A 17,008-nucleotide genomic window follows, 5' to 3' on the forward strand; every position below is an offset into this window, starting at 1 on the left:
GTACGATCGCTGGTTGGATTGGTGCATACGAGAGGGGTCAACATGCCCTTTCTTCCAACGATTTGTACCACTTGTCTATACGATCGCCGGTTGGATTGGTGCATACGAGAGGGGTCAACATGCCATGCCCTCTCTTCCAATGACCACCTATATGATCGCTGGTTGGATTGGTGCATACGAGAGGGTTCAACACGCCCTACATCAGGTTTCGATTAGCGTCGCAGCTTCGTGCAATAATCAAATGCTTATCTTCAGTCCCGTATCACCAATGTTTCGAAGCAGCAGTCGCCCGCCCCTAACCGCAATACCTTAGTTAAGACTCTATATCCGATAATTACTGGTAGGTACTTTATGATTATGGGTATTGTTACTATTATTATTATTATTTTTGTTATGAGTTTTCATATATATCGTAGATGCTTTTCTGCTTACTTTCAAGGAGTTTAACCGCTTTGACGACGCTGGAGGATGGACCGAGGAAGCTGTTTCTTACCGTAGATTATAATTATGTTACAGTCAAGATGTTACATTGACTCTAAAACACATCTTGGGGTGAAGGATTTATGGGAGAAAAACTATGACGAGACTAAAGCCCGTATGCCTAAACATATCATCGCCTCAGTTACCCAGATTGGAAAGCCTCTCAGAGATGCTGGGATTTTCATGGGCCATTTTGTGATGCTAGTGACGGCTTTACACAACTGCGTCTTGAATGGGAAAATCACTCATGAAGACCCGGTTAATCTTCTCTGTGGCCTTGGAAAATCACCTCAGTTCACCAGATTGGAAAGCCTCTCGTAGAAGATGCTGGGATTTTCATGGGCCATTTTGTGATGCTGGTGACGGCTTTACACAACTGCGTCTTGAATGGGAAAATCACTCATGAAGACCCGGTTAATCTTCTCCGTGGCCTTGGAAAATAACCAAAGTTCACCAGATTGGAAGATGCTGGGATTTTCATGGGCCATTTGAGATGCTAGTGACGCTTTACACAACTGCGCCTTGAATGGGAAAATCACTCATGAAGACCCGTTAATCTTCTCTGTGGAAAATCACCTCAGTTCACCAGATTGGAAAGCCTCAGAAGATGCTGGGATTTTCATGGGCCATTTGTGATGCTGGTGTAACACAACTGCGCCTTGAATGGGTTAATCTTCTCTGTGGCCTTGGAAAATAGTCATAATGGGAGCCTGGTATGTTTAAGAATATGACTCACTAGGTTCCAGATCTCGATTATAGGGTATTGCTTTGGACAAGGCTATAAACACCACGCCAAGCATTGTATTTTGTGAGGTTCGGACTGTGAGTGGTTTCATGGTCCTGGCCGAGTCCCACATAGAGCCTAGGTGTGTTGGAAGGCTGCGTAGGGTGACGGTCACTTCTGAACGTTGTAGCTACAAACTCTACATGTACAAATGGGTGAGGAATCAAGAGCCAATATTTGTTAGTTTTGTATAACTGTTTATATAACTATAGCAGACTTATTTACAGGGTTAACTGGATACTCACACAGTTTGATGAGTGGATAGACACATTACTACACCTCTGTTGTGACGAGTGTGCATGATCACCTAACTGTTATTGCCACACGGTGTGAACGAGTTCCTGTGTTTGTGAGCCAAGTGCAAATAAAGTCTAAGTGACGGATGGTTTTTCGTCCCCTCACCGCTGACGAGGAACATCGCCAACCTTTTATTTTTTTCCAATATGAAGAAAGACCAAGAATTAAACAAGTAAAAAAAAATGCCGTGAACTTTTTTTCTTTTCTTTTATTTATTTATTTATTTATTTTATTTTATTATTTATTTATTTATTTATTTTATTTTATTTTATTTATTTATTTATTTTATTTTATTATTTATTTATTTATTTATTTTATTTTATTATTTATTTATTTATTTATTTTATTATTTATTTATTTATTTATTTTATTTTATTTTATTTATTTATTTTTTGCTTTTGCAGTAAGAGGAAGACCAAGAGCTAAACGATACAAAAAAAAATCAATTCTAACTTTTATTGCAGTAAGAAAAAGATCAAACCCAAAATGAGAAAAGTAAGAAATACCAACTCGACCTTTTTTCCACCAAGACGTAAAAGAGGAAAGTTGAAATATGCCTCAACTTGCAACGATGATTAATTTTCATGTCCTCACTGCTAACCAGGAACATTGAAAGCGTTTTTTTTTTATAAGTAAGAAGAGGAAGACCGTAAGCTAAGAGAGAAAAGTAAAGAATGCCCTCAACTTGCAGCTCCTACGAAGAAAACCATTATCCTTTCACTAATACTGTAACACAAATTTTGACATAATACTTGATACTCACCATAATAAGACACAAAGAAAAGGCTGCAAACCAATAGAAAAGCACCCATTAACAGACCATTAGCAGCACCAGAACAGAAGTCAGGCTTAAAACCATCACATCATTCTTTCACAAAACTGTAACACAAATTCCGATATACCACTTGATACCACAGTAAGACACACACAGAACAGGGTGGAAAACTAATAGAAAACCACCCATTAACAGACCATTAGCAGCACAAGAACAGAAGTCAGGCTTAAAACCATCACATTTTTCTTTCACAAAACTGTAACATAAATTCCGATATACCACTTGATACCACAGTAAGACACACACAGAACAGGGTGGAAAACTAATAGAAAACCACCCATTAACAGACCATTAGCAGCACCAGAACAGAAGTCAGGCTTAAAACCATCGCATTATTCTTTCACAAAACTGTAACGTAAATTCTGATATACCACTTGATACCACAATAAGACACACACAGAACAGGGTGGAAAACTAATAGAAAACCACCCATTAACAGACCATTAGCAGCACCAGAACAGAAGTCAGGCTTAAAACCATCACATTATTCTTTCACAAAACTGTAACGTAAATTCTGATATACCACTTGATACCACAATAAGACACAAAGAAAAGGCTGCAAACCAATAGAAAACCACCCATTAACAGACCATTAGCAGCACCAGAACAGAAGTCAGGCTTAAAACCATCGCATTATTCTTTCACAAAACTGTAACACTAATTCTGATGTACCACTTGATACCACAATAAGACACACACAGAACAGGGTGGAAAACTAATAGAAAACCACCCATTAACAGACCATTACCAGCACCAGAACAGAAGTCGGGCTTAAAACCATCGCATTATTCTTTCACAAAACTGTAACGTAAATTCTGATATACCACTTGATACCACAATAAGACACAAACAGGAAAGGCTGCAAACCAATAGAAAACCACCCATTAACAGACCATTAGCAGCACCAGAACAGAAGTCAAGCTAAAAACTAACACATTCTACCACTATTACTGGAACAAAAATCGACCAACCACTTGATACTCACCATAATAAGACAAAAAAGTGAAAACAAATGAAAAAGCACCCATTAACAGACCATTAGCAGCACCAGAACAGAAGTCAATCTAAAAACTAACACATTCTATCACTATTACTGCAACAAAAATCAACCAACCACTTCTTGATACCATAATAAGACAAAAAAAGTGAAAACAAATGAAAAAGCACCCATTAACAGACACTAAGAAGGACTAGAACAACAGAAGTGCGAGTTATTTAACAGGTAAGAGGCTTTTATGTATAGACTGGATATGGAAGGCTGCATTAAGGAGTTATCTACCCATGTTGTTATTGGGGCGGCCATTTTCAGCCAACGTTGCCAGATGTCGTACTCAGCCGCTTATATTTCCCGACTTCCTACCCCAAAACTGTCTTCTGGGCTCCAATAACGAAACTCATTTATAGTTATCGTTAAAAGAGTTGGATTCTGATGTTTCTTGGCAATAGTTAGGCGTCAGAAACCGGTAAATACTATGCTCTGAGTACGATAATCTGGCAACGGTGTACTCAGCTGACTGGAAGGAGAGGTGGAGAGCTTGTTTATACGAAAATTCCTTACCTTCAGGAGCCCATCTGGTTATCTGCAGCGGCTTTGTGTCCTCTAGCTTCGATTGAGATGCGTCACAGTACTGCAGGTTGCGTAAAAACACGGAATACCAACGAAAAACTTGTGACAGCCAGCTTCGTCCCTCCTCCCGCGCCGCCATCTTGCTCGCGGTGGTTCAGAGTCGATGCTCCGAACGGCTCACATGTTTCGAGTATGGTTTAGAGTTCAAAAGTTTCTATACTTAGATATATTCATACCAACACACGATATATAAATGATGCACTGTAAAAGTTGACATGCTTGCTATTTTACGTCTCTCTCTCTCTCAACAAAACTCAAGATCTTGGTAAAACAACTAGAGTGTGCTTTGATCTCAGTCTTCTCTTTTGCTTTTTAGGTATATTGAAGATGACTGATGAAATTAAGCGAAGTGTACGTTGGCCTATCGAGCCAAGACCAAGACCAAGAACCCCGTGCCCACCTATGCCAGATTATCGTACTCATAGCCTCGTATTTACCGGTTTCTGAGTCATAGCTATTGCCAAGAACACCAATAATTAACCATTTTAACGATGACTATATATGATGGCAGTTATTGGGGTCGAGGAGGCAGCTTTTGTGTCGGAAATTAAATTAGCAAACATAGAAGGCTGAGTACGACAATCTGACAACGTTGCCCGTGCCTAACATTGCCCTTCGTCAGTAGAGGAAAGAGCGATTGATCAGGGAAAGTGGTCATGTTACTTCGGTCTTATGCTGTCGATATGCTTGCTATTTTCTCTCTCTCTCTCTCTCTCTCTCTCTCTCTCTCTCTCTCTCTCTCTCAATAGAATAAGTTTTTTTTTGTAACTGTCTTGTGATTGAACTAATGTAAAATCTCTCTCTCTCTCTCTCTCTCTCTCTCTCAATAGAATACGTTTTTTTTTGTAACTGTCTTGTGATTGAGCTAATGTAAAATCTCTCTCTCTCTCTCTCTCTCTCTCTCTCTCTCTCTCTCTCTCTCGGAAACATTTGGGAAACTGCTTGCAAACAGTTAGGACACAGCTGGGAAACAAATTATCCCAAACAAAGCTTCCTGGTGTGGATTGACCTTGAGGGAATAAAGTGGAAAGACGTCTAGCAATGTGAAAACAGACCTTGGATCATCAAATAGGAATGAAGAGACCTTATAAAAAATACTGCGACATACAAAGCACTCCTCCATCAGGGTAACCTTCTCCGGGGACCACGTTTAGAACAGCACTGTGGCATGAACTCTGTGACTCTGTTGTTCTATTGGTCTTACCTCGGGCAGTGTTGCATGCCACTCCCACGGTCCAACACAGTGTTCTTGTATCCCCTGATTTTTTAACCGTTGTAAGAGTTTAATAAGTAATGTGGCTGATTTGTCTATTTCCACCTGTTTTTTAGAATGGTTGCTGGTTTTGTTGATTTTTTTACATCACTTTTAACCCATTAGCAGCGATGGGCCAAATTTGTGGCTTTACCGTGTACCAGCGACGGGCCAAATTTGTGGCTTTACCATGTACCAGTGACGGGCCAAATTTGTGGCTTTACCGTGTAGCAGCGACGGGCCAAATTTGTGGCTTTACCGTGTACCAGCGACGGGCCAAATTTGTGGCTTTACCGTGTACCAGCGATGGGCCAAATTTGTGGCTTTACCATGTACCAGCGACGGGACAAATTTGTGGCTTTACCGTGTACCAGTGACGGGCCAAATTTGTGCCGTGATATAGCCTAAACCCCCCAAAATAGATGGTGCATAATCTGATCACAAATGCGTTGATATATATTATGAAATGGTTTGCGTGTGTGATGATTTTTTCTCATTTTTCTCGCTTCAAGGGGCCTTTAAGAAACATAATCCCCGCAGCTACTGGGTTAACAATTAAGTTTGTGATGTGTCGACTTAACTGTGAAAATCCAACACTTTTAGCTAACTCCATCCCAAAAACGAAAATAAAAAGCCAAACTAGCCACATACCTGTTAAGAAATACTAATGCAATGTTTGAAAAAATTGGCCTAAGTCCCCAAATCAAACTGTCCAATCAAATAAACAGTTCATGAGTCACCTTACCATGGCTCTTTTTCTTATTACTTTTTGCTCTTTGCCTCCCCACACACAATAAAATAAATATATGTATAGATTAACCCAGTAGCAGTGATGGGCCAAATTTGTGGCTTTACAGCATACCAGCGACGGGCCAAATTTGTGGCTTTACAGCATACCAGCTACGAGCCAAATTTGTGGCTTTACAGCATACCAGCGACGGGCCAAATTTGTGGCTTTACAGCATATCAGTGACGGGCCAAATTTGTGGCTTTACAACATACCAGTGACGGGCCAAATTTGTGGCTTTACAGCATACCAGCAACTGGCCAAATTTGTGGACTGACATAACCCCCCCAAAAAATAGAGGATGCATAAACTGATCACAAATGCGGTTATCTGTTATATAATGATTTGCGTGAGTGATGATTTTTTCCTCATTAATTCACTTAGAGGAGCCTTTAAGAAACGAGATCCCCGCAGCTACCGGGTTAATAATCTTAAACTCTATATGGATATCAAATAAACAGGTCACGAGTTTTGGCAGAACAGTTTCATTTCCTATTGCAAATATATTCTCATAACAAAACAATGCCGTCAACAAGAGTCCTAGCGCTAGTGTTAACCTACATTGCTTATCGTACATATCAAAATATCTGGCAACGGGCGAACGGTTTCTTCTATTTCAAAGGGGAGACTATGTAAAAACTCACTCACTCTCTCTCATCACCAATCTTCCTTATATACATTCGGAAAATTCATCTTTGCGTTTTTCTGTCCGAAGTTTTTAAGTCAACTCAATGGCAGTTTTGAGGGATCTATAATTTAAGTTTTTCCCAGTTAAAATTTTTGGGGACAATAATTAAAGTTTTTCTCTCTCATCACCAATCTTCCTTATATACATTCGGAAAATTCATCTTTGCTTTTTTGTATCTGAAGTTTTTAAGTCAACTCACTGGCAGTTTTGAGGGGTCTATAATTTAAGTTTTCCCCAGTTAAAATTTAGGGGGACAATAAGTTCTCTCTCTCTCTCTCTCTCTGGATTGTATTATAAAACATTTCATCTCCCAAGTTCACATATTTGACAAGGCTTCCGTATGAGTTGTGGGCATTTCCAGGAGTAGTTTTATGACCCTGGTGGTAGTTTGACCTTTCCTAAGTAGCATGAACCTTAAGAAACACTCATTTGAACCTGATTAATCCCTTCTTTGACCTTTAGAAATACTTGATGTGAGAAGCGAAAGTCTCTTATAATACTGACCTTAAGCCTGTTCCCTGACGCACAATCTTGCCAAGCATAACACCTCTACAAACATACAAACACTCTTGGAAGTACAAACGAGGGTTGAAAATTGTCCACCGATTAAATTATTCCTAAGCGAACCTTCTTGCTATAAATTATCGGCACACCTAAAACAACAAATAAAAATAAAAATGTCCCGGTTAAAAATTGCTACTGGTCTAACTAGCTACCGACTACCTAGAGTACAACAGGTATTTGTACTGTTTATGAATGGAAAATTGAACAAACAAACAATAAAAGTCAACCATGTGGAGTGTGTTTCCCATTTTCCATGCGTCTCACTTAGCATTCAAAAAAAATAAAAAATAAAATAAAAAATTAAATAAATAAATAAAATGAAAATGGGTTGTGTTTCCCATTTTCCATGCATCCCACTTAGCATTCATTAAAAAAAAAAAAAAAAAAAAAAAATGGGTTGTGTTTCCCATTTTCCATGCGTCTCACTTAGCATTCATTAAAAAAAATAAAAAAATAAATAAATAAATAAAAAATGGGTTGAAGTATGGAAAGAACTCGTGTCAAAATATAAACGGATACATTTTTTTCTCACACTAATTAATCTTCAAAACCTATCTCAGTTTAATTACCAAATTTCCTCTTTATTTTTCATTATTATCCTTTTCAACGGAGATATTTTTTTTTGTATGCCATTTAATTTCCACGACCCGTCTTAGCTTTCTTATTTTTTTTTCTGCTTATCCTTATTCTTTTTAATTGATACACTCTTTATTTTTCCACTCATTAATTTTCCTGCCTCATCAGTTTTCACACTTTTTTTTTTTTTTTTTTTTTTCTTACCCTTATGCTTTTTAATTGATACACTTTATTTTTCCACTCATTAATTTTCCTGCCTCATCTGTTTTCACATTTTCTTTTTTCTTATTTCTCTTATTCTTTTTTTTCTTATCCTTATGCTTTTAAATTGATAGTCTATATTTTTCCACTCATTAATTTTCCTATCTCATCTGTATTCTCATTTTCTTTTTTTCTTATTTCTTTTCCTTATGGTTTTAAATTGATAGTCTATATTTTCCACTCATTAATTTTCCAACCTCATATGTTCTCATTCTTTTTTTCTTATTTCTCTTTTTTTCTTATCCTTGTGGTTTTAAATTGATAGTCTATATTTTCCACTCATTAATTTTCCTACCTCATCTGTCTTCTCATTCTCTTTTTTTTCTTATTTCTCATTCTTATTCTTTTCAAGTGAGACATTCTTCATTTTCACACTAATTAATCTTCATATTTTATCTCAGTTTACATATTCCCTTTTTCTTCTTTCTTGTTGTTATTCTTTTTAATTGACACATCTTTTATTTTTGCACCAATTTTCATACTTCATTTCAATTATTTCATTCTTCTTTCTTATCTTTTTAATCTCATTCTTCTCAATCTATTATTTCTGCACTAATAAATCTTCATACCTCATCTTTGCTTGCTATATTCTCTCTTCTTATCATCTATTTTTCATTTCTCATTCCTGATACAGTTACGAAGTGGAGAGGCATGGCAGAACAGGCAAACACACCCCACATGTAAATATATCTCCTCTAGCTAAAAACACTAAAAAAACAATCTAAAAAGTAAATCGAAATAAAAAATTCTACCATCATAAACGGAAGAAAAATTAACTGTTCGGACACTTCACCTCGGCCGCACTAGACGCTTCTCCCACCTTCTCATCGCTATCAGTTCTGGCGCTTATAGTTTCCTTGGCAATCGCTTCACCGGTACTTTCGCTGTGTCCGTTGGTCATCTCCCGGCAAGTCTCAGCACCAGGAACCACCGCCGGCGTCTCCTTCTTCTTCTCCGGGGATGACACTCTGTACTGGTCCAGGTCACCCTCGTCCTCATCCTCGGCTTCGTTATCACTCCCCTTGCCTTTTCTGGGAGGGCCTGGCGTTGCTTTGGGCTAGAAAAGAGGTTGTGAAAATTCAGCTTAGTTTCCATATTTTGCTGGTACGTTTTGTCTATTTTCTAGCAATTTTGGGGTAAAAAAAATTCAGCTTAGTTTCCATAATTTGCTAGTACACTTTGTCTATTTTCTAGCAATTTTGGGGAAAAAATTCAGCTTAGTTTCCATATTTTGCTGGAACACTTTGTCTATTTTCTAGCAATTTTGGGGGAAAAAAATTCAGCTTAGTTTCCATAATTTGCTGGTACACTTTCTCTTTTTTCTAGCAATTTTGGGGTCTATGCTTACCGGCAAAGTGTTCTCGGAGGAGCTGAAGTGGTGCAGGGAGAGCGTCGAGAGCCAGTGCAGTATCGGATTGTCCCTGATCTCCGTCTCAATGATGGTCGAGTCAATGAACTTCTCCCGGAACTCCTCAATCTTCTGTCTCTCGTCCTCCCATGTCAAGGGCTGCAGGAAGACACAGAGGAACATTAGGTCAGAGAGGCTTGTCAGGTTATGCAAATAGGTCAGAGAGGCTTGTCAGGTTATGCACAGAGATACACAGAGACAAGAGTGAAAGAAATCAGTGGTTTTACAGACAATGGAAAGGATAGTAGAGTTTGTGAGGGGCTTGTCAGGATTCACACAGAGATAGAGAAGAATGTATTAGTTCAGTGATAGGTTTGTCAGGCTATACACAAACACACAAAGACGAGAGTGCAAGAAGTCAGTGGTTTTACAGACGATGGAAAGGACAGTAGAGAGTTTGTGAGGGGCTTGTCAGGATTCACACAAAGATAGAGAAGAATGTATTAGTTCAGTGATAGGTTTGTCAGGCTATACACAAACACACAAAGACGAGAGTGCAAGAAGTCAGTGATTTTAAGGACGATTAACTGGATATTAGAGTCTGTGAGAGGTTAGTTACGATACATAAGAAGACACAGAATATTACGTTTGTGGGAGGCTTGTCAGGCTACACAGATACACAAAGACAAGTGCAAGATGTTAGTGATCTTACAGACAATGTACAACTCTTAACAAACAAACAAACACACACAGAAGGAAACAGAAGAACTATATCGACTTTCTCCTTGTAAAATAAATACAGAGCGAAATAAGAGAAGAGAAAATAGGGAAAGTAAAGAAAAATAGGAGAGAAGAGAGGAGAGAAAAGAAGAAAAGAAAAATGAGGAAAATAAGGACCTGAAAAATACATCCTAAACAGAAAAAGAAAAGACAAAGGGAAAGAAAAAAAGAAAAACTATACAAAGACAATGAAAAAAGAAAAAGGAAAAGTACATCCACAGTTTACTCCATCTCAGAACATTACACACACACACACCTCATGAATCCCATCGTCCCCGTATCTCTTGTTGTACTTGTCATAGTGCGGCTCCTCAAGCACTAAGCCAAGGCCCGGGGCGATGGGAACGTCCAGGCGCGGCTCCCTCCACGCCCGCGAGACGACCTCCGCGCCAACCAGCCCCCGCGTGATGGCCATGGCCAGCCCCACCATCTTGCGGATCTGGTGCAGCATGAAGCTCTGGCCTGGGCATTGGGGTGGGGGTGGAAGAGTATATGGGTGTTAGATACATAGATTAATAGTGTACAAGTTCTTATGGTTAGCCAAGTTATGTGAAATCTTGTGTTAAATATCTCTTCTTAAAATTCTGACTTCTAGGGTTAACTTTCTGGCCTAGGCACTGGAGGTTGGGGGTCATATGGGTGTTAGATACAGAGATTAGCAGTGTACAAGTTCTTATAATTGACCGAGTTGTGTGAAATTCTGTTGTGTTAAAAGTCCCTCGTTAAAATTCTAATTTCAAGGATAAATTTCTGGCCTGGGCACTGGAGGTAGGGGGTCATATGGGTGTTAGATACAGAGATTAGCAATGTACAAGTTCTTACAATTGACCGAGTTGTGTGAAATTCTGTTGTTGTGTTAAAAGTCCCTTGTTAAAATTCTGACTTCTAGGATTAACTTTTTGGCCTGGGAGGTAGGGGGGTCATATGGGGTGTTAGATACATAGATTAACCGTGTACAAGTTCTTATAATTGACCAAGTTGTGTGAAATTCTGTTGTGTTAAAAGTCCCTTGTTAAAATTCTGACTTCTAGGGTTAACTTTTTGGCCTGGGCACTGGGGGTAGGGGGTGTTAGGTACATAAATTAACAGTGTACAAGTTCTTAAAATTAACCGAGTTGTGTGAAATTCTGTTGTGTTAAATGTCCCTTGTTAAAATTCTGATTTCAAGGATAACTTTCTGGGCTGGGCATTGGGGGAAGGGGGTGTTAGGTACATAGATTAACAGTGTACAAGTTCTTAAAATTAACCGAGCTTTGTGAAATGTTGTGTTTAATGTCCCTCCATAAAATTCTGACGTCTACGATAAACTTTCCCTCATATTAGCCGACTATTTACAGCAGTTTCCTAAAGCTCTGGCCTGTGCATTGGGGGGCGTATGTGGGTGTTAGATAAATATATTGTGTGTTTGTGTGTGTGCGTGTAATGTTCTGAGATGGAGTAAACTGTGGACGTACTTTTTTTTTTTTTCATTGTCTTTGTATTGTTTTCTTCTTTTCTTTCCCTTTATCTTTTTTTTCTGTTTAGGATGTATTTTCAGGTCCTTATTTTTCTTATTTTTCTTTTCTTCTTCTCTTCTATTTCTCATAAAACTCCTACCAAACACTTTTATCTCGCCACAGTGTATAGTGAGGGTTTCAACTGTGTCAACTAAACCTGATGGCGGAGGAAAAAATAAACGCTTCTCGCCACAGTGTATAGTGAGGGTTTCAACTGTGTCAACTAAACCTGATGGCGGAGGAAAAAATAAAATAAATAAATAAATAAAATAAATAACAATACAAATCACAAGGTCACATATTCACCTTTTATCTTTATTAGCACCCACTGCAGGCCGTTCCTCTCAAAGGGCTCCCCACAGTCGATCTCCATGATGTAGCGATAGGCACTTGCGTCCTGGGCCTTCCTGAAACACAGCGAGCAGACACTTCCATTAATGCCTCGCTGTTTTACGTACCATTTATGTTTTTTCTCTTATTTGTACCATTAATACCTCTCCCTTGTTTGTACCAATAATGTTTACTATTCTGAAGGCACAGGTTCAATTCCCGGCCTTCCGTGGTGTACATTTCACAATCTTTTCCTGTGTTATTTCTTTTTTTTCTAATTTACACCGTCTAGTTACCATTTTTTTCTGGAAGCACATCAGCGGCTGTCTAACCTCATAAGATCATATGAAAAAATCTGATGTTAACCCCTTGGATGCAGATTTCCTACAAGAAGACATCACCAAGCTACAGGAATGGAACAAACAGTGGCTGCTACAATTCCATGAAGGAAAATGTAAAGTCATGCAGCTTGAGAGAGGATATCCAGCATGCCAGTACCACATGGGAAACACTCCACTATCCACCACAGAGGCAGAGAAGGACCTGGGAGTGTATGTTACCAGGCTGCCAGTGAAAGCTAAATCCGTGCCAATTGCAGCGGACTGGTTGAATAGATGATAATGAGGATTTTTTTTCTAGTGTATAAATTGGAAAACGACCTTGACTGAAAACTTAACCCGTCCATTGCAGTGTTACCGAGACCAGGTTGACTTACTTTCGTGCTGTGAAGTTGTGAAAGTTATGCGTCCCCAAGTAGAGCTTCAGGACGCTTCTCAGCTTCTCCAAAACCTCCGGAGTGATGCGGTAATCGTCGGTGGTGGACTGCCGAGAGGGGGAACAAAAAATACATGAATAAAAATAAAATAACTAACTTACTAAATAATGAATGAATAATCTGCTTTCAAAATAATATCACCAATCCTGGGTTTTGTTAACATCACTACATACCTACACCATTTTCTACTTTCCTTTCTCTATCCTGTCTCACCAAAGCATGAATCTATATTTCATTGCTCTACCTGGCTCTAAATGAATAAATAATAAATAATCTGCGTCTTTTTCTTATCCTTTTCATTTATCTGGGATGTCAAAATTGCATCACCAATTCCAATTTTTTCATTATAACAACATACAACATTTTCTGCCGTAGTGTCTCAGTCCTCTACGGAAAAGTTGGAAAGTTTTGTTTAGTCGGCGCAACATCAGACAGAAGGGGAAGGAATTATAGGAGAAGGAAACAGATCCCAGGAGACGGGACACAACCCACGATTAATACCTGGTACCCATTCACTGCTGGGTTGACAGGGGTGTAGGGTATCGGAAAAGCTGCCCAAATTCTTCCACCCCGCCCGGTCAGTCCTTTACGACTATTTTCTAGTTTCATTTCTCTGCCTGTCTCTCTGACTGCCCTGAGGCCCCTGACTTCAACAATTCATGGGTTGCCTCTAAGCTCCTTGCACCTAAATCTTTTTATCTCTAATCTTCTGAAAGGGTTAGAAGATAATCTTTTAAAACTCTCACCTCCTTGGTTGTGGCAAAGGCGTAGGTTGGACACATGTAGGAGTAGGTCCGGGAGTCACACCAGGACTTGCAGTTGAAGCCCTTGGTGGCGCGGCGGATGGCCATCACGCGGATTTGGTTGCTGAGGTGACGGTTGATCTTCTCCACCATCTCCGGCACCGGCACATCCTCAGCTGGAAAAAAATAACGTAAAGAATTCAATTAAAAGAGAAAATTTCAGTCCATATTGTCTGTCACCTCTTCACCACAGGACTTATGAGGTGTGTAGAGGTGAAGGGCATAAGAGACAGAGACATTTCTAGTTAGCGTTAATGAACAACAACAACACACAAAAAAAAGACCGAATGAAAGAAAATACACAATCACACAAGCCCAGATACCCTCGAACTTTGATTCTGCTTCCTCGCCAATTGTTTACATATTTCCTTTTGATGTAAAGATTGAAAATGAACAACAAAAAACACAGACAAGCACACACAACATCCTCCTGAAGTCTGACCTTGCTTTGTAATCCACCACTCGCTTCTTTCCGCTCTTAAATAAAAACACACACACACCACCATGCCCACACCCTCCTGAAGTCTGACCTTGCTTTGTAATCCACCACTCGCTTCTTTCCGCTCTTAAATAAAAACATACACACACCACCATCCCCACACCCTCCTGAAGTCTGACTGCTTTGTAATCCACATCTCGCTTCTCTCTGCTCCTATATAAAAACACACACTTACGAAGCTTGACAGACACCACCTGTCGGGCCGCGGACACGCCCTTGTCGGTGCGGGCGGCGCGCTGGAAGTGGAACATCTGGGGGCAGGTGCAGCCCTCCTCCGTCATGAGGTCGGCGTGCAGCATGGCCGTCAGCAGGTCGTCCTCAATGGTGCGGTAGCCGGGGTTCCTGACGAAGGGAACATAACAGTGAAGGCTTTCTTTGTTAACTTATGCTACAGGCGTCGGGATATCATGTGTCTGAAAGTTCCTGAAGCTTAACCGAACCTATTGGGAAAAAATAATTTGTTTATTGTCTCGCTTCACTCTGGCTACAAGAAACAAATAATCATTATGTAAACTGTAGTGAAATTATAAAGCTCTTGTCTCTATTATTTTGGTCAGGGTCAGTCATAGTTTACAATGTACATTTAGCGACAAGCCACCACCTACCTCTGCATCCCTAGGTACCCCTTGCCACAGTACGAGAGGAGCAGTGCATATTTTCTCCTCTTCCTCCTGACAACCTCTGTGCCTTCAGGGGTCGGCGCAGCATCCAGATGGCAGCGCTTCTCCTCACTGGTAGCAGCCTCGGGTTCCGCTGGCCGCTTCAATCCACTCCCTGATGGTGGATGGATAGTGTTAGGCTAGAACAGGGAGATAGGTAAGGGGATAAGGGAGGAGGGGAGGAAGCAACAGGAAAATAAATGAGAAAGGAGTAAAGGAATGTAGCTAAGTAAGAGGAAAATGGAAGAGAAAGGAATTGAAGAGGAGGAGAGTAAAGGGAAGGTAGGTAGCAGGTAAGGAGAATGGGAGAATGGGGTTTAGAAAGAATGGTCATATTTTTTAAGTTTGTTGTTTTTTGTGTATTTTTTAAGATACTTATTACCCTACGCCTCTGTCTCTATTTCTATAATCTTCTATATTCTACATTGCTCTCACTTTCATCTTCTCTTTCTCAGCATCTCAGGTGTTTGATGGTACCTGATTTGTCTCATAATAGTAATAATAATAATAGTAATAATATATAGGGTAATAAAAATAATGATAATAGCAATAGAAGTTATTATTTTCTTGTTCTTGCCCTTGAAAGGCTTTTTTTACTATAGAAATATAATGTAGAAGTGGCTATGATGAGAGAGAGAGAGAGAGAGAGAGAGAGAGAGAGAGAGAGAGATACCTTTCCCATCTTTCTACAGTACTAATCTTACCTTGGGAAGTTGGACTCAGGACACGAGGGAGGGACATTGCTGCCGTGAAGGGTCAGGGCCAAACGCACAATAATAAAGTACAGGAGGATGCCTCACATCTGAAAAACAATAAAAAGTTAAAGATATGTCTGTGCAACTGTCCCTATCTTGTTTCCTACTTAACCAACTGCTGTATGATGTCTTCTAACCTTCAAACCTCCCAGAAAACCATAGAAAAGAATGTACAGACCAAAACAAGTAGGATAAAGCTTTTCATGGATTAGACAAGAACAATATATATTACTGTCAAACTCAAATATGAGGTCCATTTGAGTGGGCCAGGGTCTCTCCACAGCTGACACATCACCCCCAATACTTCTCACTCTCTCATAATAGATGACATATCACGTCAGGTACATATTTGCAATTGTGTATTAGATATTCTGTATATATTAAGTAAGGCTGTATAGTGCTATCAATGTAGTGCTTTTTAGGACAATAGCAATGAATTTTATAAATACCACATGTGACAACGTTGTTCTCCAACACTATCAATGGACAGTGGTCAAGGAAACTGCTGGAAGGAGTCATCTACAAGTGCAAACACATTTAAAAATAACTATGACCGTCACCTTGACAATCCTAAAAGAGGCATCCTCTTATGAGCACTGGCTCCTTTGCCTCTTATGTAATCACTAGGTAAGTAAAGAACTTATTTACAATGTGATTTACAATGTGTATTTTTTTTAGAAAAGGCCGAGACTATTTACTTCCACCTTCCTGGCCAGGTGTGGCAGGCCGCGGCGAGGGCACCACACCCCGAGCCCAGGAGGACACAGCGGAGGCCACCACACGAGGAGGAGCCTTCACCCACCACACCTGCTCCTCATAATTACCTGGACAACGGCCGCGTCCTCACTTATTCAACACTCCTGTGGGTCCTTCTAAGCCCTCCTGCACCATGTGTCAAGGGATCACGAGGCCAATGGCGCAGCGAGGGAGGAATAACTAAAAGACACTCGATCCGCCTCCCTCTGGAGCCTCTCAGCCGTCCCTCGTTGTTGTGGACATTTGGTCTCGGTCTTCAACAAGGAGTTGGTCTTGAACCTCGATCTTCTTCTTTTGACCTGTAACGCTTTGTATCGCTTCTCCTTCTCAATACTTCTTCTGATGCTTCACACCATGCACTTAGTTACTTCACAGTGCACCCTTATACACTTCACCCTAAGCTGAATTGTTTTTTTCAGCTTTTTTCTTCTCCTTTCTTCCCCTGGCTTTGCTTTTCTATGCCCTCTTGTTAGGTTTTCACTATTACACTTTTCACTGCTCAGTTCTTTTTTCCCAACAGCATGCCAAGAAAATTTGTGTGATGTATCAATTTCACTGCTTCCTCCTTACAGCCATATAGTCCTAACACGGTACTTATATTCTTCAGTCTTCCTCCTCCACTCTGCTACGCCACTCCTCTTCCACAATGATCTCCA

General features: G+C 39.9%; 1 protein-coding gene across 2 annotated transcripts; it reads right to left on the reverse strand.

Moving 5' to 3' along the window:
- Positions 1-6,527: 6,527 nt before the first annotated feature.
- LOC127002966 (pseudouridylate synthase 1 homolog) lies at positions 6,528-16,682 on the reverse strand. 2 transcript variants are annotated; one of them, XM_050869282.1, is made up of 11 exons: positions 16,421-16,682; positions 15,546-15,643; positions 14,788-14,956; positions 14,358-14,524; positions 13,627-13,799; positions 12,821-12,927; positions 12,082-12,182; positions 10,536-10,741; positions 9,500-9,658; positions 8,447-9,208; positions 6,528-8,256 (listed from the first exon to the last, which is right to left on the reverse strand). In XM_050869282.1, the coding sequence occupies exons 2-10, from the start codon at positions 15,580-15,582 to the stop codon at positions 8,924-8,926; spliced, it is 1,404 nt and encodes a 467-aa protein (XP_050725239.1). In that variant the 5' UTR covers positions 15,583-15,643; positions 16,421-16,682; the 3' UTR covers positions 6,528-8,256; positions 8,447-8,923. The 2 variants fall into 2 exon arrangements, with proteins under 2 accessions (XP_050725239.1, XP_050725240.1); XM_050869283.1 differs by having other exon boundaries at positions 6,528-8,348.
- Positions 16,683-17,008: the final 326 nt, after the last annotated feature.

Source organism: Eriocheir sinensis, chromosome 24 (assembly GCF_024679095.1).
Source record: "Eriocheir sinensis breed Jianghai 21 chromosome 24, ASM2467909v1, whole genome shotgun sequence".
NCBI classification, from domain to species: domain Eukaryota; kingdom Metazoa; phylum Arthropoda; class Malacostraca; order Decapoda; family Varunidae; genus Eriocheir; species Eriocheir sinensis.